Raw genomic sequence first — 26,132 nt, forward strand, 5'->3', positions numbered from 1 at the left:
TTGTTTTTTTTTTTTTTTTTTTTTTTTTGGATGAGATAACTTATTCAATCTGTGCCTCAGTTTCTCCATCTATAAAATGGGAAGACTTATTCCCATCAGAAGCTTTTCTCCACCCATGGATTTTAGGAATATAGATACAAGCATAAGAGGAGAAAAGGTAGCCTATTTCTGAAATAGATTGGGAAAGGGCGTTCTTCTGAAGTTTTTGGAGTCATAAGGAGTGGAAGAATCTGTATCAGATAGGAAGCCTGAGAGCCAGCAAAGAGAACGGACTTGTCCTAAACAAGAGCAAAGATGCAAACTCAGGTCCCTCTGACTCCAAACCCCAAACCATCGTTTCCAGTTTCCTTCCTCTCATTAAAACACCCATCCATGAAGACACTGCCTTCCCCTTTAAAAATCTCCAATCCTTCCTCTGAATATCCTTGAACAACCCAGAGGAGAGGAAAGGTAGAGACAGGCTGGTGACATTAGTGTTTGCCCAGCTCTGGCAGTGGTTCTGACACATTACAGATGGATACAGGGGAAAGAAAGAGAGGAAGGTCAAGTTGGTGGCTTCTTGGGGCTGGCTTTGAGTGCTACAAAACTCCAAGACACACCAGGAGACCCCGAGAGGCAAATGGCTGGGAATTCTCACTGTTCTAGTGAGGGACTTGAAATTGGATTTCCTCTCCCCAACCCAACCATCTTTCCTTTCTATGAACCGAACCTTCAGCTGGCTCTCATGGGTAGTTTGAAGCCAGCATCTCTCCACCTCCAGGGAGTGTCTGTTAGTGATAAATCAAAGCAACCCAGTTAGTTCTGCTGCAAAGGAGAAAAGAAGAACAATCTACAACCAGAACAGGAAGCAGGGCCCTAATAATCCTGGGAGAAGGGAAAAGCTCAGGCCTGGGGAAAGGGGTGGGTGGGGGTGGCAAAGCAACTGCTTTCCTGAGGCATAAAAGGAGAGCTTTGTCTTCCTTCCCCACCCCTTCCAAGCCAATTAATCATGGCAACTCTCACTAGGTGGGAACTTTCCACCAAGGCCCAATGTTCTAATCTCTACTGTGTGGGAAAGTTCTCCCACAGATACAGCCATTGTGTGAAAATCTCCCCATAATGCATTAGAAAACCCACCCTCCCTCTCAGTCTCCAGAGAGCTCCCCAACAGAAAATCTTTAACCGGATTCTCATGGTAACCAGGCTGCCCTCTTGAAACAAGATCTACAAAACCTATGACCCTAATGATTAGAATCACAGAATCATAAGTTTGAGAGCCAAAAGGGGCCCAACTCACCTAGAGTCCTCATGTTATAATAAACTCAGACTCCCCAAATTTCAAAGCTGGTAGGACCTTAAAGTCTAACGTTCTCATTTTACAGAGAGTAGCATGGAAACCCAGAGAAGAAAATTGACTTGCCCAAGAGAGATGACCTGTATCAATCAGTAAGACCAACTTTCCCCCTCATCTACACCATAATTAAATTAAAAACTAGACAGGTAACTAAATGAAAAACTAAAATGGATAAATTAAAAACAGGGATTTTCCAAGCTATTTCTATGTGCCAGGCACTGTGGTGAATCTTAGACTTGGCATCAGAATGAGCTGGGTTCAAATTTCACCTCTGCTGTTTTACTAGTTCTGCTACTCTGGGAAAGTTGTTTAAATTCTCTCAGGCTCCATTTGCTCATCTGTAAAATAAGGTCATTTTAGTACCTACCTCCCAGGATTGTTGTGAAAACCAAATGAGATATTTGTAATACGCTTTGCAAACCTTAAGGTGCTATATAAATGCTATTGCTAATAATTTTAAAGCAACATATAGCTATTTGTTAGTAGTAGTAGTAGTAGTAGTAGTAGTAGTAGTAGTAGTAGTAGTAGTAGTAGTAATAGTAGTAGTATAGTAGTAATGGTAGTAGTAGTAGTAATAGTAGTAGTAATGGTAGTAGTAGTAGTAGTGGTAGTAATAGTAGTAGTAGTGGTAGTAATAGTGGTAGTAGTAGTGGTAGTAATAGTAGTAGTAATGGTAGTAGTAGTAGTGGTAGTAGTAATGATAATAGTAGTGGTAGTAGTAGTGGTAGTAGTAGTAGTAGTAGTAGTAGTAGTAGTAGTAGTAGTAGTAGTAGTAATACTGGTAGTAGTAGTGGTGACAGTGGTGGTAGTAGTAGTACAAATGCAGAAGCAAGTACAGGAAAGCCTAGACTTCAGGGTTGGAAGGCCCCTGGACATCTGCTCTCCGTGACGAGGGTGACTTGGCTAGCAGGTGGGCGCATTAGGACTAGTGTTAGTAAGACAGAAACAAGGACTCCAAGATCAGTGCATGGGTTAGTAAGGAACAGCATATCACCACCAGCTGGGGCATCTCTGCAAAGGAATAAGTATGAGCTACTAGGAAAGAAATGGAGATAAGCAGGGCAAGTTAGTTGGTTAGGAGCAATGTAGTTGAGGCATTTGCTCAGGTTAGAAATGGGTTAGTAACAGAAACAAGAAAAGAAAAAGGTCACCACTGGAGACTGGTAGGAATGACCCCCCCTAGGGAGCCTGGGAAATCTCACCCAGACTCAGGGTTTATAAGCAGAACTCGCCCATCAGGGAGTGAATCGGGGGCACTGGAGGCTGACTACTGGGCTTCTCCTGCTGGAGTTTCAGGGGCCCAGCAGGAGTAACTGTCTAGGCCAAGGCTGAGCTAAGGGAGCCTGCCGAGAAGGAGGCTGGGATGGTCCCACTGAGGGTGGGATCCCCAGTCCTGCAGCACAAAGAGGGACTGGCAGTCTGCCCAGACATCCAGGGATTACAACCCAAATTGCCCCAGGCTTTCCCATCTCCCCTTCAAAGGCCATCTTTGCTCGATGAAGTTAGGACAGGGTGGGGGTGGGAGCCAAACAGAAAAACAATAGTTAGTAAAAAGCATGCTTCAGGTCCGGTTAGTTGGTTAGTCTGCCGGCAAAAGACTGAACAGCCCATCAACAGGCACATTTCCTCGGTACCAGTGGGTCCTCAAGACTCCCTGGGTTAGTATGTTAATGGCACACATGCAACATTAGTACAAGGTTATTCCTTGTAATCCCAAGAGCCTTCCTCTGTTTTGAGCGCTCCAGTCCCTTGCCCCGTCCAAGGACCGTTCCCTGCTCAAACTCCAAAGCCTCCCCTCTAAAACACCCTCCTCCCCACCTTCTAGCTGAGTCTCTACCTCCGTGCAGAGCCAGAACTAGGGTGGGGAACCTGCAGTTTTGGCCCTGGGCAGCAAACACCATCAGCACTCTCCTGGGGATACAATTCCATTGGAGGGAGCAGTGATTGAAGCCTTTCTGAGGGCCGAGGGGAAAATCCCTTCCCGTAGCTTGGAAGCCTCCTGCTCCCAGAGGAGCACAACCCAATCAAGCCTCTCCTCACCTCCCCACACTCTTGCTGCTGTGCTGCCATTTGACCCAGGTAGAGAAACCTCTAGTTATGGCTCTGCCTCCATGGAACTGCCGTGACTTCCCCCAGCCATGCTTTCTCCCCTTCTCCTTACTATGTGCCTTGCTTTGCATCACAGATTACAGACCTAGCGCAGGAAGAGACCTCCAAGGCCATCCAGCCCACCCTTCTTTTTACAGAGAAGAAAACTAGCTGAAGAATTTGCTCAAGGTCACACAGGTAATCAATGATCCTGTCCCTAAATCCAGGGTTCTTTCCAAACCATGCCGCCATTCTCTGAGTCTCAGATCCATTTCTGTTGGTCTCTGATTTGCGTGTAACCCTCTGACTTCTTCCACTAGACTATAAGCTTGTTGAGGGTAGAACTGGGTTCTTCTCAATCTACAACTATGGGGGGATTAGATTGGGCTAAAATAAAGCTAAAAGCTGAGAAAACTTCCAGGCTAATATGAAAAATATGGCTGGGTTTTGACATCCTCACCGAGCTTGAGTTTCTAATGATCAAAGATATTGGTCAATGGGGATGTCTAAGGATTGGGGGGGATGGAGGGTAGGTTATCTTGCTAAGGTTTCATATTCTATTTACTTTTCCCATCTGGCTGCTAGACACCTGTCTTCCAACTAAGAAGAGCGGGACCTTGACCCAACATCTGCCCTGGAAGACAGTATTCCTAATAAGAGTGGGACCTTGACCCAACATCTGGCCTGGAAAACTTGTCTTCCGACCAAGAAGAGCGGGACCTTGACCCAACATCTGCCCTGGAAGACAGTCTTCCTACTAAGAAGAGGGGATCTTGACCCAAGATCTGCCCTGGAAGACAGTCTTCCTAACAAGAGCGGGACCTTGACCCAACATCTGGCCTGGAAAACTTGTCTTCCAACTAAGAAGAGCGGGACCTTGACCCAACATCTGCCCTGGAAGACAGTCTTCCTACTAAGAAGAGCAGAATCTTGACCCAAGATCTGCCCAGGAAAACTTGTCTTCCGACCAAGAAGAGCGGGATCTTGACCCAACATCTACCCTGGAAAACTTGTCTTCCGACCAAGAAGAGCAGGACCTTGACCCAAGATCTGCCCTGGAAAACTTGTCTTCCGACCAAGAAGAGCGGGACCTTGACCTGACATCTGCCCTGGAAGACTGTCTTCCTACTAAGAAGAGCAGGACCTTGACTCAACATCTGGCCTGAAAACTTGTCTTCCAACTAAGAAGAGCGGGACCTTGACCCAAGATCTGCCCTGGAAAACTTGTCTTCCGACCAAGAAGAGCAGAACCTTGACCCAAGATCTGCCCTGGAAAACTTGTCTTCTGACCAAGAAGAGCAGGACCTTGACCCAAGATCTGCCCTGGAAAACTTGTCTTCCAACCAAGAAGAGCGGGACCTTGACCTGACATCTGCCCTGGAAGACTGTCTTCCTACTAAGAAGAGCAGGACCTTGACTCAACATCTGGCCTGAAAAATTGTCTTCCAACTAAGAAGAGCAGGATCTTGACCCAAGATCAGCCCTGAAAAACTTGTCTTCCGACTAAGAAGAGCAGGACCTTGACTCAAGATCTTGGGTCAAGTATTTTTCCCTATCCCAAGCCATCAGACATGGGCTAAAGCATGAAGGGTAGGCATCCAATGCTGAGACACTCAACACTGAGACGGAGGAGTTCAGAACTGAGACTCCGGCCACCCCTTCAAGCCTCCAAAGAACAGTTTTAGGAAAACTATAGCTTAGAGGTCATCTTGCCCATTGCTCTAATTTTGCAGAAGAGGAAACTGAGGCTCATAACTTGCCCAAGTTCACACAGACAATTTGCAGCCAAGCTGGAGCTGGAACCCAAATGTCCTGGACAAGAGCTCTTCATAGTCTAGGTCATGATTCTTAACTGACTCAGACACTCTAAAAGGTGTAATATGCTCAACAGATAAATCGTTTTTAAAAGGAGTCATTTGAACCCTCAGAGAGGAGAGGAAACCTTAACGAGTCATGACACAATCATGGATTTGGGCTTGGGACAGTTTCAGAAGTCATTTGGTCCAATTTCCTCATTTTATAAATGAGAAAACTGAGGATCAAGTTAAGTGACTTGTTCAAGGTCACATAGAGAGTAAACAATGGAGGTAGGAAATGAACTCAGTTCCTCTAACTCCATGGCCAAGGTTATTTCCACTGCATCACAGAAGTCAGTTCTCTCTGGGATATGTCCTTTCCTTCTGGAAGAACAGAAATGACAAACCAACCTTCTCCCAAACTACTTCCTCAGCAGTCCTGTTATAGGTAAGGGCTAAAGAGCCAATGACATTCCCCCCAAGGACATCATTGCTCATGGTTTTAAGCATGGTTCTATCGATCTAGAAGGTGGCAATGCAGCCTCTACTTGACCTCCAGTGACAGGACATTTATGACTCTTAAGGTAGCCTCTGTGTTTCCAAATTTGTGCCAGATTATCACCGACTTCCAGAAGTCATGGAGCCCTAGAGATCAGAACAGACAGGGATCTCAATAAATCAGGGTTCTCAAACTACGACACCCGGCCCAGATGCAGCCACTGAGGACGTTTATGCGGCCCGCCAGGTTATGGCAAATGGGCTGAGGGACGGAGACAGAGTGTGAGCTTTTGTTTTTACTCCAGTCCGGCCCTCCCACAGTCTGAGGGACAGGGAACTGGCCCCCTATTTAAAAAATTTGAGGACCACTGCAATAAATCATCTAATCCAGTCCCCTGCCTTCCAGAGGGTGAGATTTCATTACTCCTATAATTGAGATGAATCAAGGGAGTCTGGAGGTCAAGTACCTGGTGCAAAGAGCCTCAAATGTCCGCCCAGTTCAGGATCTCTCTCCTGCTTGCCTTCTTCCTACCAACAGGCAGAACTTTGCAATGATGGGATAACAGCTGTCTGAGAGGAAAATCAGGGGGCAGAGGGGTTAAGGTGAGATCTGTCATCACCTCAACTATGGTTTGACAGGTTAAGGACCAAATCAGACCCTATTCCTCCCAATACTGATCCCCTTGGGTTTTACCCTCAGTCATTAAGGATGGCTAAGTATTGGGGGAGGGTAATCTTGCTCAGCTACCACATCTCACTCACTTTCCCCTTCTGGATTGCTAGGCACCGGCCCCCTGGCTGAGCAGAACAAGGCCTTGCCCCAAGATCTGGATTAGAAAACCTGACGGTCTCTAAAGTCAGGGGATTCTAGAATATGGCTGACCCTTTCACAGGTCGGGAAGGGCAGGGAATTGGTCTGCATTCATTTCTCCTGAAAAACATTCCTTCCTCACCTCCACCAGTCCTACTCCAATAAGGGGTGGTAGATTGTCCCCCTATGATTCTGGGGGATCCCACCAACCTCACAAGGGAGGGTGCCTTGCCTTTGAGAAATGATTGAAGAAGATGAGAAACAGAGAGGTCTCTATATAGGCTACCTGCACTTCCCCCACTTTTCATTTTTCCCTGTTACAACTTTGCATCCTTATTTCCTCCCACAGGGGCCTTTCTAAATAGAATTAGGAAAAGCATTATTGAGAGAATGGTTTTTGCCACAGGCTGGTTACCCTAGTAGGAGCAGAGAGGGAGAAGCACAGCTTGTTGGGACCGACAAAGAAGCAGCAGTCTAAAGAGTTAGAAAGATGTCTAGAGACCATGTAGTCCAACCCTCTCCTTTTACAGGCAAGGAAACCAAGGCCAGATAGGTGAAGGCACTTTTCCAAGACTGCATAGCTCCTAAGAGTTCTAACCCAGGTGCTCGGATGTTAAATTCAATGGTCTTCCCAATATATCCTGCCCTATCCTAGGCTCGAGATTGCTGAAGCTTGAGGCTGAATTAGAATCAGCATCCAGCCCTCTGCCCCTCAGCTGAAGAGCTGGGAAAGTCTCCTTGAAGGCTCTGTACAGCCTCTGGGCAGGCAGCTGACCGCAGCTGGAATTCTTCCCAAAGCTCCATCCCTGCGCCTTTCCCTGCGGCTCTGCCTCTGTAGGCAGCAGTATTCTGGATCTCCTGATCAAAATGAGATCATCCTTCTCTGCGGAACAGATGCCAGGTCAGGAACTCACTAATAGGTGCTTACATAGCTCTACATATGGAAAGGAATTATTCTAAAGTCCTTTCCCCTTAGAAAGGGGAAATTGAGGCCCGAAGAGGTGAAGTGGCTTGTCAGAATTCACATGAGTAGAAGTCGAAGGATCAGAATTCAAAGTCATGCCATCCAACTCTAAATGCAGGGCTCTTCCCAGCATTCTCTGAGTTTTGGCACTCACTCTGCTGGATGGGAAAGGGACAGGGTGCTGGGGACGTCCTCGGAAGAGTCGTCTGTCGGCCTAGGCTGAGTGTCCTCCATCTGGGACTTGGAAATGGAACTCTGGACGAGGCTGGTCACTTCTCCGGAGGGAAGAGTCTCTTGGAATCTGGAACGGGCAGAGGTTCTCTGTAAAGGATGATCATACGGGAGATGAAGCATGGGAAATTCTTCTGGTCTCCTTCATCCCTCCCACTCCCTCAATTCCAAATTCATCATACCAGAGGAAGAAGATTTCTGTCCTTTTCTGCAGGTAAGCTGAATTGGTGATTAATTTCCCCAATTAGACTGTAAGTAAAACAAGAGCCAGGTCTTACCTAAACTTTTTATCCCTCCCAGACTCCCCTATTCATGCTGTACCCAAAAGAGTGTTCTGTACACAGTAGATACTTAACATTTTTAAAATATTGCTACTGAGACCTAAACACAGGGGATGATCACCATTTTTATACTCAGGAGATAGAAGGAAAGAAATTATTAAGTATCTACTATGTAGCAGACTGATTATTAAGCACTTTCCAAATATTATCTCATTTCATCCTGTCAGGAACTCAGCAAGATAGATGCTATTGTGAGAAATCATTCATTTGGATCCCTAGTCTATTCCAATCGGTAACAATCAATTTAATACACTTCAATAGAGATAGTGATTACAAGTCCTTACATTAGGTTCCAGAGCTGCCAACTACAGATAGTAAATGCACTTGCTAAGTCACAGGAAGAAGTCCTCTACCTTTGTTTTTCCTTGTCATTGTGACCAAGCCCAGTGTGGCAGAGGTGACTCAACTACATGGAAAGTCATTCAATTTATTTTTGCACCTCTGTATCATCCTTTCTGGTCTAACACAAGAAGGTGACTATTTTATGGCCATCTTATCAGTGGAAATACCCCATGTTTTACTTAACCTATTTCACCAGCACCACTCCCTACACTCACTGATACGTCATTTTTGTCTCTTAAGGGCAAGATTCTATATTTCATGCCTCTTTTGCGTATTTGGGTACTAAATTTCATAAATGCAAGGCGCCTGAAGAAGGAGACATTTCAGATCATGAGGAAGATTTAATCCCTTTCATTAGAGAGGACCATGGATCCTTTCACATAGTGCCATTAATTCAGAGCTGTTCAGTCGATTTTATTGTGGGAGGACAATTTTAGTCCTCACACTATTATCATTCTTGTTTTACAATTGGAGAAACTCAGGTAAACAGAGGTTAAATTATTTGTCCAGGATCACACAATTAGTAGGTGTATGAGACCAAATTTGAATTCAGGATTTCCTTACTGTAGTTCTGGTGTTCTGTGCACCATATAGAACTACCTAGCTGTGTGATAAAGAAAGACTAAATCTAAACCTAAACCTAAAATCAGGAAGGTGTATGTTTAAATCCCATCTTAGATACTTGTTGGTTGTGTGACCCTAAGTGAGTCTCTCGATCACTCAGCTTCCATTTTCCCATCTGTAAAATAGGGAAAATATTAGCTCTTTCCTCCTAGAGTTGTCATTAAGATCAAATGAGATTACAAATGGAAAGCAATTTACACATTTTAAAGCGCTATAAAAATGTTCTTGTTCTCATTATTATTATAGCTATATATTATATATAATATACATATTATATATAACTTCTTCATATAGTTCCCTGAGAGCTATAAAATCATGTCTTTTAAATAATCTTAGAGCAATATCCCTACAGACTCTTCAATTTGTTATACATTCATTTTTCTTGTCTAAGGAAATGTTTGTGTTTATTAATGTTTGTTAATCTCATAATAAAAAGAAAAAAATTAAATTAAAATTTAAATAAAATCGGGAATGGAAAACTAAGGAGGAGAAATGATATTAATATTAGATACAGAATCAGTTTCAGACTTAGGAAGATCTGCATTTAGATCTTCACTGTGACATTTAGTGGCTATGTATCTTTGGGGAAGCCACAGGCCGTGGACAATTCCCTAAAAACCTAAGTTGAAGAGAAATGATTGATATGCATTGACAGAACAAATTTCCTCACCTATAGTAATAGAAAATAATGAAATCACAAGTCTAAGCAAAAATAAAAAGCAACAACCCAGATAAAGAAACTGAATCTTAGAGAGGTAAAGACTCAAGGTTTCAGACAGTCAAAAAAAGATCTTGAACTCAGTATTTCTGATTCCAAATACCTAATTCCAGATTCAGAACTCATCTCATTGCCCATTTCTTTTTTTCAACACACATTTCTAGTGCTCAAAGTGCTTAAGTCTCATCATCAAGTCATATTCTCGGCAGGAAGAGCTGAAGACTTCTGGCCACCTCTTATTACATGTCTACTAATCAGGGTTGATTTTCCTTTGTCAGGGGCCTTCTCTTTCAAAAAAAATATTTAAGGCTCTCAAGCTCTCCATGTTTTTGTCTTTGGTTATCGAGAGAAATCACAGGCCACCAATTTATTGATTGTGGACTACCCTAATCAACAAGTTGATTATTAATTACCTAGAAACTCTGTCTCTCATGGTTTTTCATTCATCACATAGAATCAATGGAGAAGACAAGAGTTCTCTATTTTTACAGATTCTTTGTTTTGTGGAGGATATGGAGTAGGGATCTAAGCAAGCTCTCTAAGAATCATAGAATTTCAGAACTAGAAGAGACTAGGAAAGAATCCTAATAAGATCCCTAATAAGTAGCTTGTTCCACCTTCCTCTGGGTTACTCTTCAAAACGATTTCTCTTAGTTCTTACCTCGAAGTGTCCAACCAAGTGGCTGACAGTAAGAAGAATCAAGGCAAGTACTTCCGGGGCTCCAGACCTTGGATGGGCTTGTGAATTGTCCAGGCTTGGTCCTTAGTGGCTGGAAGAGAAGACAACCGAGCAAAGCAGCAGAAGAAAACAAGATCCCTCCCCAACCCCAGGGTCTTTTAGCTAGTGAGAAGTCCCAGGAACCATTTGGATCCTAAAGTCTGATCAACTACCATCTCACATCCATCCCCCCAAACCACCACACAGACACACAGACATCAAGGCCCAGAGCTAGTAGGAAAAGACAGAAGCGACATTTCTGTCAGCACCATGGCCAGGGAAAGCAAGGGAGCGGGATTCTGTTTCAGCACTATGGTAGGGGACAGCAACAAATTGCAGTGCCACTGCAGATGAGGGCAGGTTCTGTGTAATGGGGAAGAGCCAAGGAGAAAAAAAATCCAGCGAGCTTAATAACCAAAATGACAACAGCAATAAAAACAATACCAATATCAGCAACAGAAACAACCAACATACCGCCACGTAAAGATTATAATACACTACCAGGCATTCTCTTTGGAGCTTTAGGAAGATTTGGTTCCTTGCAGAGAGCATCTCAGACTCAACTGAGCCCCTAGATTTGGTAAAGGTGCATTGATGAAATGAACAGAAACTTTCCTAACAAGAGACGATCTACGTTTGTCCCTCCCAGTACCTTTGCTCTATACATAACATGGTATGGTGGTTTGAGCTTCGGACTTGGAGTCAGACTGGTTCATATCTCACCTCCTATGTTTCCTAACTACATTAGTCTCTAAGATGGAGATAAAAATCTGTAGTATACCAACTGTGTGACGCCAATGAGATAAATTGTAAGAAACACTTTAAAATATCTCAAAGAACTAAACAAATGTCTGTTACCTTTATCTATGTATCTTTATCATTAACATAATTTTGTGGGAATCTATTTTTGCCCTTTAGGGAATAAATCTGGCTCTGCTTCATACCTCCATTATAGCAGAAGGTAACCTTTCTCACAGTGAGTCTGCAAAGATAAGACCTTCCTGAAATGATATCTCTGTTGCAAGGACAATTTGAGATGTTAAACCATTGGAACTGGTTTAAAAGGTATGAAAATGCCTTATTTGGGGTTACCTGAAGAGAATTGTAAAATCATGATGATAATCATTCTCTGAAGGTAAAAGGAGAACTCATTAAGGCCATCCTTTAAAATGTGTAGTGGGATCAGGTGCCTTGGTAGAGTATAATTCTGGAGATACACAGGAAGGACCTGAGGGTCCTGGTCTTTGAAAAAAACAGCTAAAGCTGCTTATCTTTGCAGCCACTGTATTTATCCAGGTAAAATTAGATAACAGTGAACATCCAAGTCAACTTTGGAGGGGTTAAAAAGTATCCAAATGGAAGTTGGAGGTTTTACCTTCGTGACATGGAACTGACACATGGATAGAAGAGACTCCTTTTATAAATGTTTATGAATCCTCTACAGAACTGGCTGTTCCAGTCAAGAGTGGAACAATATTTTCTTCACTCCTTTTTCCACAAAAATGTTCAGGCTAAGTGGTCAAGAGTGGTCACCTATTCTTCAGCAGCCTTCAAGGAATATAGTCAATAAGACTTTATTAATTGACTACTATGGGCCAAGCACTCGAGTTAGCCCTCAATCTCTATCTATACTTATAAGAAAAGGCCTCAAAGGCCCATGGCACCAGACCTGAATGTGGGAGGGGGGAGAGAAAGACCAAATCTACTCTTTGGGTACTTTTTCAAAATGTATAAGGAGCAATAATGGTCTGAGCCTCTGGACACTTAACCAAGTGGCTCTTCCTATTCCTTCTCTGAATTAATAAGAACAAATTTTTCCTCTGTAAAGTCTAGGGGCCAGTCAGGCAGTGAGAATGGAATACATAATGGCAACCCAGGAAATACAAAACAAAAGAAATGGAGCTTCTCTGGGGAATTGGAAATTAAAAATTCAGAAGGACTGGAGTTTGGTTGGAGCACTGTCACTAACTTAGTATGTAATCTGAAGCAAGTCATTTTCTTTGCCTAGGGCCATTTTTTCCAACTGTAAAACTAGGAGATTGGTCTAGTTTAAAAAAAAAAACACAGTAACCAACCAATACATTGTGTTCACAGTCAAGTGTCTTTTACAATTTATATAATATTGTTTTCATTTCACTAAACAATGGTTGGTATTAAATATGCCTCGTAACTACAAGGAACGTGCTGTTCATACCACTCTGTCAGCCTCACTGTTTTGAAGAGTCTTTACTCTATGGTTCACCTTAATCTTACTGTGAGTCAGTTTTAAATAAAACAATTGTTCTTAAAGACCACCAAAAAAAATTTGGTTTAAAAGTTGTATCCATGAAATTTGACATTTCATTGGAAAAGTATAAGCATTTTAAATGTATTTATAAAGGAATTATTGAAATGTACATGGATCATAGGTTCACCTAATTCTTTTAGTAATCTATCAAAAATAACATTTTCATTGTTTAAAAATGAGGTTGAAATGAATGACTCTCAGCTTGTAAATATATATATGTATATATGTATATATGTATATGTATATATGTAAATATATATATATATGTATGTCTGTATGTATATATGACCTATGTCCTAGGATTCTACATCTATGGGTTCTTTCTAGGTCTGACTCACACTTTTTGTTCTAAGTCCTTTCTAACTCTGACATTATTTGTTCTAAGGGTCCTTCCAGCCCTGACATTCCATGTACTAAGTTTCCTCCCATAGTCTGTAATGTAAGGAGTCTTTCAGCTCAAATAGTCTATAATTCTATGCGTTCTTCTCACATTGCAACAGAATCTAAAAGAATACTGTCCATATGAGAAGTAGGAAATCAGGGTGATCAGGATAGATTTATGAACAAACTTCTGTTCTCCCAAGATGTCCCAATGTTCCTGGTCACCCAGCTATGAAGATGGGAGAGTGGAGACTCTATCCTGGAGCTGAAACAAATATACTTAGCTACGATTATCAGAATATTAGAACTGAAAAGGAATGTAAAGGTCATTTAGTCCAACTCCTTTATGTTGCAGAGAAGGAAACTAAGATCCAGAAACATCCTGTATCATTATCTGCCACAGACATTTTGTTATACTGAAGGCAATGGCTTTTTAACCTAAATTTAAGTAAAGTATTGTTTTAGGCAGCAGTATTTGGGAATATAAGGGAACATATAAGGGAAAGTGTGATATTAAATCCTCAGGGTCTGACCAAAGTCAAAGAGGAAGCAAGAATATAAGAGCCCCAATCAACAGAGATACTTAGTTCCCATGCTTTTTGTGGCATTAAGACTGAAAGTTCTTAATATCTTTGGAACAGCAGGAGAAATTAAGCTTGGAACCAAAGAAAGCCTAGAATGAGAGTTCGACCAGAACGGGGGAAGAATTGCCTTCTCTGGTACCCTCTAAATCAAAGGAGATGGGCTCTCGCCTTTCTGTAATGCTACCCAAAGGTAGAGGAATAAAGAAAATGGCCTCTCTAGTTTTCTCCCTAACCCGAGATCCTATGATCTGCCATCTCTGTGTTCTATTCAGTTCCATTCAACATTAACCTTTGCTAAGCATCTAGACCCCGCTAGCCTTTCTCAAAACCAAAAAGACAAGAAAGAGGAGGTGGGAAGTTTAGCATACTTATCTGCCAAGCTCCTGGCATAGTGGGGGATACGCAACTTCTCAAGTCTTGGAAATACTCTTCCTTTATCACAGGGAATGGAAGCACTCTGGAAACTGACTCCACAACACTGGTTCATGCTGGAGAACATGAAGGCCTTGCTGGCATCCCCCACTGCTCCCTCGTTCTGGAAGAACATAAGTAAGGTTCTTGAGGAGAGGTTGCTTTCAAGGGGGAAGGGAGACCAAAGCAGTGATTCTGGAAGTTGTATGTCAGCAGGAAGCACTATATTTACCACAAGGATCTCGCTCCAGGAAGGAGCCAACAGAGTTCTTTGCCCAATCACATACGATGTGAGGCTCAGAGTTTTGATCAGGGTAATCCTATGGCTTTCAAGGCAATTATAATGTATCCACCCACCTCTAACTCCAGTTGATTTCTGACAATGAATATGTGTTTTGGGGCAAATCTCTTAAAGTCCTTAAATCTTCCAGCCTTAAATTTATGAGCCTGTGATCCTCCCGGGCAGCACTTCTCCATGCAGAAAGCGTTCAGTAATCTTGCCAGTTCAACCTCACTTGGGGAAATTCCCACCCTTCACTCCCAGACTGCCCTGCTGCCACATGATTTTGGAAACCAGTGGGAGGAGGGGAGACTATTACCTTCCAAGGATTCCCTTCAGTCTTCTGTCCATGGATCTCTTCACCAGCTCCTGGATCTCCATCCAGCATCCCGTAGAACTCCATCACTGATGTACATTGCCATGGAAAGTCACACCACTGCGATGAATTACAATATATTATATCTAATCTCACTGAAAGGCATGGTGGAATAAGAATAGTGACAATAAGATGTAAAATTAATATAGCATTTACTATGTGGCAGACACTGTATAATTATTTCCTTTTGTTTCTCACAATAATCCTGGGAGATAGGGGCTATTATTATTCCCATTTTACAGATGAAGAAAATGAGGTAAACCAAAGTGAAGTGACTTATCAAAGATCACATAGCTAGTGAGTGAAACTAAACTTGAACTGAGGTCTTCCTAACTCCAGGCCTGGTGCCCAATTCATTAGTTGATAGAGTTGATCTGAAAGCCAGGAAATTCTGGGTCCATACCTGATCTCTGACACCATTCTTTCTCTTGTCATTGATCTCCTTGAGTTGTATACCAAGAAGTGAGATGTCTGGGTCTAAATCTATGGATATTTCATGTAGTTTTTCTAGGTATTCGACTGAGATTGAAAGAGGAAAGGGATAGAAGTAATATCTGGGAGGAGAGTAGGATAAAATGATAAGGAGGCAACTAGATGGTGCAGTGGATGAAGTCAGGAGGACCTGAGTTCAAATCTGGTCTCAGACGCGTAACACGTCTTGGCTGTGTGACCCTGGGCAAGTCACTTAACTCCAATTGCCTCAGCAAAAAGAAAAGAAAAAAAAAAAAGATTTGGAGTCCTGTCTTTCAGATATGACAAATTGCCTCCCACTTTCACCACCAGACAAGAGTTCTCACATGGGTCCTTATCAGAGTAGCTAAATTGGATAATTTATCCCCAAATCCTGCCCTGTCAGTTCCCAAGTATCTCTTCCAAGTCTCTGTTTCCTTCAAGTCACTTACTTCTCTTCATCTCATCAGAAGACATAAACCCAAATTAAACCAAAACATTAAGGCCATCGGATGTGGTTTTTCTCTCAAATTGAACACCTAGCCCCCAGAAGGATCTTTACCCATTATCTTTTCAATCCCTCTGGATATGACCTTAGTCCCATCCTAACCATCTCCTTTTGCTTCCCCAAATTGTTTTTTATGGTACAATATTCCTTGATATTATGGCCATAATTTGTTTATAGTTCTTCGATATGAGAGAAAGTACTGCTATGTTGAGGAGTGGGGGTTCTTTCTCTTGTCATTGATCTCCTTGAGTTGTATACCAAGAAGTGAGATGTCTGGGTCTAAATCTATGGATATTTCGTGTAGTATTTCTAGGTATTCGACTGAGATTGGAAGAGGAAAGGGATAGAAGTAATATCTGGGAGGAGAGTAGGATAAAATGAAATTTTCACTTGCTCTTAATCTACAAGCTCTTTCTCTTTTGCTTACAGATTCATATCACCCTTTAATCTTAAGAAAAAAAAATTCATTGTACCATAAAAAACAATGATAAGGAGGCAGCTAGATGGTGCAGTGGATGAAGTCAGGAGGACCTGAGTTCAAATCTGGTCTCAGACACGTAACACTTTCCTGGCTGTGTGACCCTGGGCAAGTCACTTAACTCCAATTGCCTCAGCAAAAAGAAAAGAAAAAAAAAAGAGTTGGAGTCTTGTCTTTCAGATATGACAAATTGCCTCCCACTTTCACCACCAGACAAGAGTTTTTATCAGAGTAGCTAAATTGGATAATTTATCCCCAAATCCTGCCCTGTCAGTTCCCAAGTTTATGAACAACATCATGAGCACCCTTAAATCTCCATTCTCCCTCCTCCTGACATCCCTACGCTTCCTTTATTCCCATCCTCAGTGCACTTCCTCTCTGTAATTGTGTAAATATACCATTTTATTCCCTGACACCTCAGAATGTGAAGACTAAGTAAAACCACTAGCTATAGCTGTTCACACTGCACCTGGAACACTGCCTGCTGGCCAAAATGTGAATGTTTCTTTTAGCATGACAGTTCACTCCCAGAGGGGCCTGAAATTAAGTGGACCACTACCAGCAAGTCTGGGTTTTTCCCATTAAAACGTCATTCTGTGTTTTAGTTACCTTTCATCTACACACTCAGTGCTCAGAAGGGGTTCCCTACCTCCTGGCAGAATTCTGAGCTTTCTACAAGGTTCGTTCAGTTGTCTACATGGGGCCTTTCCTGAGCCCCCCTTTATTAGCACTCTGCCTCTCTATATTACTTTAGAAAGTCACAACATAACACAAAAGAGGACCCACCTTCAAGGCCCAAAAGTTTGGACTGAAGTATTGTCTCTTACACACACTAACTTGTGTGACTCTGGGCAAGTAACTGAAACTGGTAACTTACTAAGAGAGTAACATGGACTAGTTGTCAAAGTACACGGACAGAAAGAGTTCCCTCTATGGATAAAATCCTACATCCAGATGATGGGATATTGTAGAGGAATTTTATTTAGCTAGGATTTAGCTTAGGTGGGCTTTAGTGTCCCCTAGCTGTGTCATTCTCTGTTCTGAGGACCCTCTCAGTTTTGAAATCCATCTAAGGTCCCTCCCAGCCCTGATATTTTCTGTTCTAAAATTCCTCCCAGCTCTGACATCCTATGTTCTAAGATCCTTCCCAGATCTCAAATACCCTGTTCTAAAATTTCTCCCATCATGACATTCTCTGTTCTAAGACCCTTCCCAGTTCTGACATCCCCTGTTCTAAGTCTCTCTCAACCCTGATACCTCCTGTTCTAAGTCCCTCCCAGCTCTCACATCCCCTGTTCTAAGTCTCTCTCAGCCCTGATACCTCCTGTTCTAAGTCCCTCCCAGCTCTCACATCCCCTGTTCTAAGTCTCTCTCAACCCTGATACCTCCTGTTCTAAGTCCCTCCCAGCTCTCACATCCCCTGTTCTAAGTCTCTCTCAGCCCTGATACCTCCTGTTCTAAGTCCCTCCCAGCTCTCACATCCCCTGTTCTAAGTCTCTCTCAGCCCTGATACCTCCTGTTCTAAGTCCCTCCCAGCTCTCACATCCCCTGTTCTAAGCCTCTCTCAACCCTGATACCTCCTGTTCTAAGTCCCTCCCAGCTCTCACATCCCCTGTTCTAAGCCTCTCTCAACCCTGATACCTCCTGTTCTAAGTCCCTCCCAGATCTCACATCCTCTGTTCTAAGCCTCTCTCAACCCTGATACCTCCTGTTCTAAGTCCCTCCCAGCTCTGGCATCCCCTGTTCTAAGCCTCTCTCAACCCTGATACCTCCTGTTCTAAGTCCCTCCCAGCTCTCACATCCCCTGTTCTAAGCCTCTCTCAACCCTGATACCTCCTGTTCTAAGTCCCTCCCAGCTCTGGCATCCCCTGTTCTAAGCCTCTCTCAACCCTGATACCTCCTGTTCTAAGTCCCTCCCAGCTCTCACATCCCCTGTTCTAAGTCTCTCTCAACCCTGATACCTCCTGTTCTAAGTCCCTCCCAGCTCTCACATCCCCTGTTCTAAGTCTCTCTCAACCCTGATACCTCCTGTTCTAAGTCCCTCCCAGCTCTAACATCCCCCTAATGCCTTCCCAGCTCTGACATCCCCTGTTCTAAGGCCCCTCACAGTCCTGACATTCTCAAATTTAAGAATTTGTTTAAATTAAATTGAATCCAAACAAATTGCCCATGTTTTGTGTGTCATAAAGTCTTAAGAAATATCACCCATTTAAGAATTGGAAGACATGAATTCTTTCATCCATTTGGCCAGATCACTTTCTCTCGGATAGATTTACTTTCTTCTTCTGTTAAATGGGAAGGTTGGATGAAAGGATTGCTAAGATCCCTTCTGCCTCTAGTGTCCAATTATTCTGCCACATTCAGTGGTAACAGGAATGGCCAAGAGGGACATTTCAGGACCCTCTAGGACTTTTCTCAGATCCTATGACTGCATAAATGAGCTAATAGCTATAATGGTATAGCTTAATGTATATAAAAATGCTAGTTATTACTATTGTCATTTTTTTGCAATCAGGATTAAGTGGCTTGCCCAGGGTCACACGGCTAGTAAGTGTCAAGTGCCTGAGTCTGGATCTGAAATCAGGTTTTCTTGACTCTAAGGCTGGTGCTTCTTCCACTGGACCATCTAGTTTCCCCCTATTGTTATTGTAAATTAAAATGTTGTTGTCATTCAATCATTTTCAGTCACGACAAACTCTTTATGATTTCATTGGGGGATACTAGTTTGCCATTTCCTTTTCCAGCCCATTTTACAGATGAGAAAACCAAGGCAAAGAGGGAAAAGTGACTTGCTCAGGATCACACAGCTGGTAGTTGTGTGAAACAAAATTTGAACCCAGAAAGATGAGTGTTTTCCCCGACTCCAAACCCAACACTCAATCCATTGCACCACTTAGTGGTCCTATAAATTAAATAAAGCACTAATTTATTAAGCACCCACAATGTCCCAACAACTGTGCAGGGTGCTGAGAATAGAGATAATGTCAAAACAGTCTCTGCCTCCAGGCACTTCCATTCTTCTGGATGGATAAAAGGTATGTATGGAAACATAGATCCAATGTAATTTAGCAAGGGAAAGATCACTAGCAATTTGGCAAGGAAGCCCAGTGGGGAGAACACTGAGAAAGAGCCCCTGTGAGATTTCACATTTGGGAGATTGTTACTAACCTTGGAGATAGCCATTCCCAGTTGAGTGATGTGGGTTAGAAGTCCACAAGAAGTAGGGAAGCCAGGTAGACAACGGGTGGAGAGGAGGGTTCCTAGGAATTGGGCTCTGAATGGGAAGAAAAATAGAAGACATTTTGAGGAGCCGGTAACATCAAGTGATGATCCAAAGATCCAGCCATACTTGTCGGCCTCAGAGTAGAATCAGTGTAGAGGGAGACACTGAACATGAAAAGAGGGAGGGAGAATGACTGAGTGGCTCCGTTCCCAGGGAGATGAAAGGAAGTGGGATCCAGGACAAATATAGAAGAAATGACTTTCACAATTCTCACACATGATGCTTCTCTTCCTCAGAAAAAAGAAAATGAGGGGAAGCAGGAGAGAAGACAGAGATCATGCTTTGGTCTCTATCAGCTCGGAATAGAAGTGAGGTTCTTCTGTGAGGGGCTATTAGTTGGGAAAATTGTACAGGGAGCCTGCAGATTTATGTGAATTATGCCATTCTATGGCATCCCAGCCCCCAGCCCCAGTTCTGAAATTACCTCTTCTAAGGTCCCTCCCAGCTCTGACATCCTAGGTTCTAAGATCCTTCCCAGGTCTGAAATTCCCTGTTCTAAGATTCTTCCCAGTAGTGACATTCTGTGTTCTAAGACCCTTCCCAGCTCTGACGTTGTATGTTCTAAGGTCCCTCCCAGCTCTGATATTTCCTGTTCTAAGATTCCTCCCAGTAAGTGACATTCCCTGTTCTAAGATTCTTCCCAGTAGTGACATTCTGTGTTCTAAGGTCCCTCCCAGCTCTGACATCCTATATTCTAAGGTCCCTCCCAGCTCTGACATTCTCTGTTCTAAGACCCTTCCCAGCTCTGACATTCTATGTTCTAAGGCCCCTCCCAGCTCTGATATTTACTGTTCTAAGATTCCTCCCAGTAGTGACATTCTCTGTTCTAAGACCCTTCCCAGCTCTGATGTTCTACGTTCTAAGGTCCCTCCCAGCTCTGATATTTCCTGTTCTAAGATTCTTCCCAGTAGTGACATTCTGTGTTCTAAGGTCCCTCACAGCTGTGACATCCTATGTTTTAAGATCCTTCCCATCCTACACCCAGAGAAGAAACACAGGGAGGGGAATGTAAATTGTTAGCACTAATATCTGTCTGCCCAGGTTGCATGTACCTTCTGATTCTAATGTTTATTGTGTAACAAGAAAATGATATTCACACACATGTATTGTACCTAGACTATATTGTAACACATGTAAAATGTATGGGATTGCCTGTCATCGGGGGGAGGGAATAAAGGGGGGGGGTAATTTGGAAAAATGAATACAAGGGATAATATTATAAAAAATATATATATATATATAAAATAAAAAAATTTAAAAAAATTAAAAAAAAAAAAAAAGATCCTTCCCATCTCTGTAATTCCCTGTTCTAAGATTTCTCCCAGTAGTGACATTCTGTGTTCTAAGGTCCCTCCCAGCTCTGATATTCCCTGAATATTCAAGAGTTCTTCCAGTTGTTCCATTCTCTGTTCTAAGACCCCTCTCAGCTCTGACATTGCTTGCTCTAAAGTAATTTCTGGCTCTTACCATTCTCTTTTTACATGTTCTATGTCCCCTTCCTGCTCTGATATTCTATGTTCTAAACCTCTAGAATTCTAAAATCTGTGTTTTTCTAAATACTTACTAAGCTGAGAACAACTACCCCTCATCTGTGGCCTTAGCGGCTTTGCTCACATATGGTTTCTGAGCAGGGAAGAAAGAGCAGCATCTAGAATGTATGAGATTTAGAGTGAATAGGGAGAAAAATAGATTATATGTTTGGAACTGAGCTACCTGGGGATAAACAGCCATTAAAGTGTAGAAAAGTGCAGGTACAGAAAAAACATTGAGTTCAACCCCAGAAGTCGTGGGTTCTTGTGCCCGAGGTGAATCCTCTCCAGGTCAGTTTCCACATCAGTAAAATGGAGAACACAATAGCAGCCTTAGCTGTATCCCAAAGGGAACATGGGAATCATTTTCTTTTCAGAGAATGGATGACAAGGCACTTTGAAAAGCAGGACATCCAGGGAAGCTGAAGGGAAAAACTAGGGGGCTTTTTTATGGGGCAGAAAGATCAGAGATGAATGAGGACCAAAGACCTCAGCTCTCTGTAAGTCACAATTTGTCTGTCTGTGTCTGTGTCTGTCTCTGTCTCTTTTTGTCTGTCTCTATTCTCTGTCTCTCTCTCTCTCTGTCTCTCTCTCTCTCTCTGTGTGTGTGTGTGTGTGTGTGTGTGTCTCTCTGTCTCTCTCTCTCTTGCTCTTCCCACTTTCTTCCCTTTTCTTCTCCCTCCCTTCTCTGTATCTATCTCTATGAATCTGACAGACTCCCTCTCCCCCTTCATTCCTCTCTGAATATCTCACTAGATTTCATTCTTCTTTCTCTATTCTCTTTTCTTTATTCCTTTTATATGTCTCCTTCCCCCTCATCAACTTCTTCCTCTTTTTCTCTGACTGTCTCTGAAAAAGTCTGTGACACTGTCTATATATTTGTCTCTCCTTTTTTATTTTTCCTTCTCCTCCTTCTCCTTCTTCAGTAACCCTCAATCTGTCTCTATCTCTGTCTCTCCCTGTCTGTCTCTGTTGCTCTCACTCTCGCTATCTGGCTCTGAATCTCTGTCTTTATCTTTGTATCTGTCTCTGTGTCTGTCTCTGTTTCTTTCTCTATGTGTTTCTGTGTGGTATGTCTGTCTGTCTCTCCCACTCTCACCATCTGGCTCTGAATCTCTTTGTCTCTGTCTCTGTGTATGTTTGTCTCTATGTGTCTCTATGTGTATGTCTTTCTGTCTTTCTCTTTCTATGTCTCTGTCTATCTCTCTATCTTCTGTGTGTATGTCTCTGTCTCTCTGTGTGTCTGTCTGTCTCTATGTGTATGTCTATCTCAGTCTGTCCGTCTGTGTTTCTCTGTCTTTCTGTCTTTGTCTCTGTGTCTCTCTTGTCGATCTGCCTGTCTCTGTTTCTCTGTGACATTGTCTTTCTCTGTTTCTCTTTGTCTCTCTGTCTCTTTGTGTGTCTCTTTGTTTCTCTGTTTTTCTCTCTATCTCTTTCTGTTTCTCTCTGTGTGTCTTTCTCTTTGCCTCTCTGTCTCTCCCTGTATGTCTGTCTCTAGCTCTGTCTCTGTCTCTTTTTCTTATTCAATCTGCCTATCTCTCTGTTTCTATGTGTGTCTCTTTATCTCTCTATGTGTCTCTCTGTCTCTCTCTTTGTTTCTCTGTTCCTGTTTCTGTCTCTGTCTGTGCCTCTCTCTGTATGTCTCTATTTCTCTCTGTGTGTCTCTCTCTGTCTCTGTCTCTCTCTTCCTCCTCCCTCCATCTTCTTCCCTCTCCCCTTTTCTTTTCTCCTTTGCTGTTTTCACCAGAATGTCTCCTGAAGTCTGGGCATGTGCCTGACCATTGGTCCGAGCTCCGGTGCCCACGGATGCCCAAGAGCCCTGCCCAAGCTGCTGCTCCAGCCCCTCCCTGCCTCCTCCTCCTCCTCCTCCTCATCCCAGAAGGAGATTTTAGCCTCAAGCTGTTGAATCTTGAGGGAAGAGGATGACTGAGGCCTCCTCTCCACAGACCCCACCCTCCTTTTGCTACTGCTGCAGTCAGGCCCAGACTCCCTGTTCCTCCTTTAACAGTGACTGGACCTAGGAAATGTTTCAGGCTTTGCTTTCCAAACTGGAGAGATTCGAGACGTCTCAGCCCTTCAGAGTCCCCAAACGTGCAGGCTTTCTGGGGGGGGGTCCCCAACTAAAGATTGTGAAGGCAGAGGCAGAGCCAGGAAAACAATATACTGGCTCCTCAGCTAGGTCTAGGTGTGTAGGCCTGGAAGCCTGGGTTCTATTTGACCCTTGCTGTGAATCTCTAGAGAAAATGGAGAGAGAGCTCTGAACTTCCTTGGAAAAACCTTCCCTGAAGAGTTCTCCTGAGGTTGAGCAAGAAAATAAGGTAGATCTTTGGAGATCTCCGGGTCCCCGAGGCCGGGAGAAAGCTGGCAGGTGCTCTGTGGTGCCTGAGTTGGGGGGAGGAGACCAGAGAAGGGCTTTTTAAAATGCTGTTAAAAGCTTCTCCCTGGTTATTGTCCAGGGGTGACCCCACCCTAGCAACCGCAGCAGAAAATGGCTCCCCCCTCCCTCATACTGCAGCCTTATAGCCCATCTGCTGCTCTTTTGTGGAAGCTGGGGGGGGTTGGGGGGTGGATGGTCTGTCCTTTGTTCCTCCTACTGCTGATTCTTCAGCTGCAGGACATATCCCCAGGAAGCCAGCTGGGAGTCCTTAACGGGACCCCCAGAAAGCCGGTCTACACCGGCTCTGACTGTCTTCACTTTGCTGCAGCACAAATCCCTTGGGCCAGGGTGTGTGTCAGAGACGGGGAGAAAGACTAGGAGGGAGGGTCTCTCCAAGCCCCCATCCCGCTCCCCCTGAGGATGGGCGCTTTCTGCAAGGCTCGGGGTGATCCCTGGGACCCGGGGGAGGGGGAAGTGCTCAGCTCCTCCCATCATCCCCCTCCCTTTGGAGAAGAGGATAAGGGAGGGGAAATAGGGGGCTCAGGAGATGGGGATCAAATGAGGATGGGGAAAGGGAATAGGGATGGGGGTGGATCCAGGTTAGACACGGAAATAGAATGGAAGATGGGGAGAGGAGGAAAAGGGGAAGGGGAGGAAAGGAAAATGGAGAAGGAGAGAGGAATGAATGGGGATGGGTTCAGGTTAGGGTGGAGATGGAGGGAGGGAGTGGGAATGGGGAAGGGGAGAGGAGAATGGGGGAGGGGAAGAGAAATGAGGAGAGAGGAGGAGGAAGGAAAGAGAACGGGGAGGTGACTGGATTGGGGATTGGGAGGAAGATAAGGAAGGGAAGCTTGGGATCCGGGAGTGCAATGGGCATAGACAAGGGACAGGATTGGGGTCGGGGATGGAGATGGGGATGGGGGCGAAACGGGGCCGGCTCCAGAGAGATGGGGGGTGGAGGCTGGGGAGCCGGTGAAGGGGGGGTTGGGATGGAGATGAGGAAGGGGAATGGGAGGAAGATAAGGAAGGGGAGGTTGGATGGGGCATTTTTAGGGTCAGGCTCGGGGATGGGGATGGTTGAGGGGCGGAGATGGGATTGGGGTCCGCGGGCTTACCTGGCTCCCTGCCGCCGGCCAGGTTTCCGAGGTGCGGGGTCCGCGAGCCGGCGCGGCCAGCGCCCAGAGCCCGCAGCCACGGGCGGCCGGAGCGCGTGCGCCAGGCGAGAGGGAGCGGCTGCTGCGGCGCCCGGGGAGGGACGCCCGGGGGGCGAGGGCAGGAGACGCGAAGTCCCGGGAAAGCGGAGGCCCCGCCGCAGTCCCAAGCTCCCCGGCCGCGCCTGTCCGCCTCTGTCCCAGCCGCAGCTGGCTCTGGCTCTCCGTGGCTGGCGCAAGGCGGGGAGGTCCCGCGCAGCGCCAATCAAATGGAGGCGTGACAGAGAGCGCTCTCGGAGGGAGACACCGCCCCGCCCCGCCCCCCGGCCTCTGCAGGGCCCCCGGAGCAGATGCCCCCGGCCTCCCCCCTCCCCATTCCGCTTCCCTCTTCCCCCCTGCCCTCCGCCCCCACTCCGCGTCTCTTTTCTAAGGGCTCCTCCCCGCCTCTTTCCTCCCAGCTGATCAAATCCTCCCCCCTCGGCTGCAGCCCCCCAAGCTGCCCCCTTCCCCCCCCGCCCCGGCCTCCCTCCACCCCGCCTCGCCCTTCCCCCTCCCTTACACCTGCCGCTGCCCACCCCGAGGCTCTCGGCAGGCGGGGGCAGGGGTGGGAGGGGGAGAGGGGAAAAGCTTCGTTTAAGGGCGGGCCTCAGATGGGGGGAGGGGCAGCCCCGCAGAGCCGGTCCATCTGGACCAGGATGAACAGAGCCCTCGAGCACCAGCTGCTGCCTGCCCCGCACCAACCCCCTCCGTCCCCCAGGGCAGCGCGCTGCCTATTCTTGCGGGCTCTGCCCAGACCAGCTGGGCTGCCATGGCAACGGGCGCCGCGCTGGGCCCAGGCCGGAGAGGGACGGAGGGGGCGAGGAGCATCCCCGAGCCCCGCTTCCAGGCTTCATCCCCCATCCCCCGGCTCCTGTTCTTCTGGGCCGGCCAGCTGCGGTGATGGGCCTGTCTGCTGAGCACGGAGCTGCTTGACAAGGGGGAAGTTCCCCAATATTGGCAATTCCACCAGGAACATTCCTTCCCCCAACCTCCAATCCTCCCAGTCCAGTTCTGAGGGCAACGCAACACAACACAACATAACACCACACCACACCACACCACACCACATCACACTGCACCGCACCGCACCGCACCGCACCACACCATCCATAGAGTCTTAGAAGATCCCAGAACTGGCCTGCACCCATGCCCTTCACCATCTCCATCCCTCTGCTCTCTTCCCTCTGCAGCTTGTCAATGGCCCCTCCCAAATAGAAGGGCTCAGAACCCAACACAAGACCGCAGCTAAGGTGTGACCCTGGCAGAGGACAGAGGAATCATCTCCAGCCTCGACCTAGCAGCTACCCCATCCTTATCCCAGATCAAAGCCCCATCCAGCTTTTGTTTGTTTCTTTCCTTCTGATAAATTGTCTACATAACCCTTATGAGTCAAGGAGACCACCTGGACCTCAGAGGGCAACTGCCTGGACAAACAACTGCTTCTCTACAAGTTGTCACAGAGGAAGAAGTTCCTGCTACACCAATAAAATCATGGGTCTAGTCCATATTCCCAACTACTCTCAGTACTGCTGAT

General features: G+C 45.1%; 1 protein-coding gene across 1 annotated transcript; it reads right to left on the bottom strand.

The window, feature by feature from the left end:
* LOC141543924 (uncharacterized) lies at window positions 1-25,764 on the bottom strand. The gene is made up of 7 exons (XM_074269614.1): window positions 25,658-25,764; window positions 25,266-25,523; window positions 24,524-24,889; window positions 19,388-19,493; window positions 14,727-14,843; window positions 10,408-14,251; window positions 1-7,811 (listed from the first exon to the last, which is right to left on the bottom strand). Exons 1-6 carry the CDS (start codon window positions 25,762-25,764, stop codon window positions 14,039-14,041), a joined length of 1,167 nt encoding a protein of 388 aa, XP_074125715.1. The 3' UTR covers window positions 1-7,811; window positions 10,408-14,038.
* Window positions 25,765-26,132: the final 368 nt, after the last annotated feature.

This window comes from Sminthopsis crassicaudata, chromosome 1 (assembly GCF_048593235.1).
Source record: "Sminthopsis crassicaudata isolate SCR6 chromosome 1, ASM4859323v1, whole genome shotgun sequence".
NCBI lineage: Eukaryota > Metazoa > Chordata > Mammalia > Dasyuromorphia > Dasyuridae > Sminthopsis > Sminthopsis crassicaudata.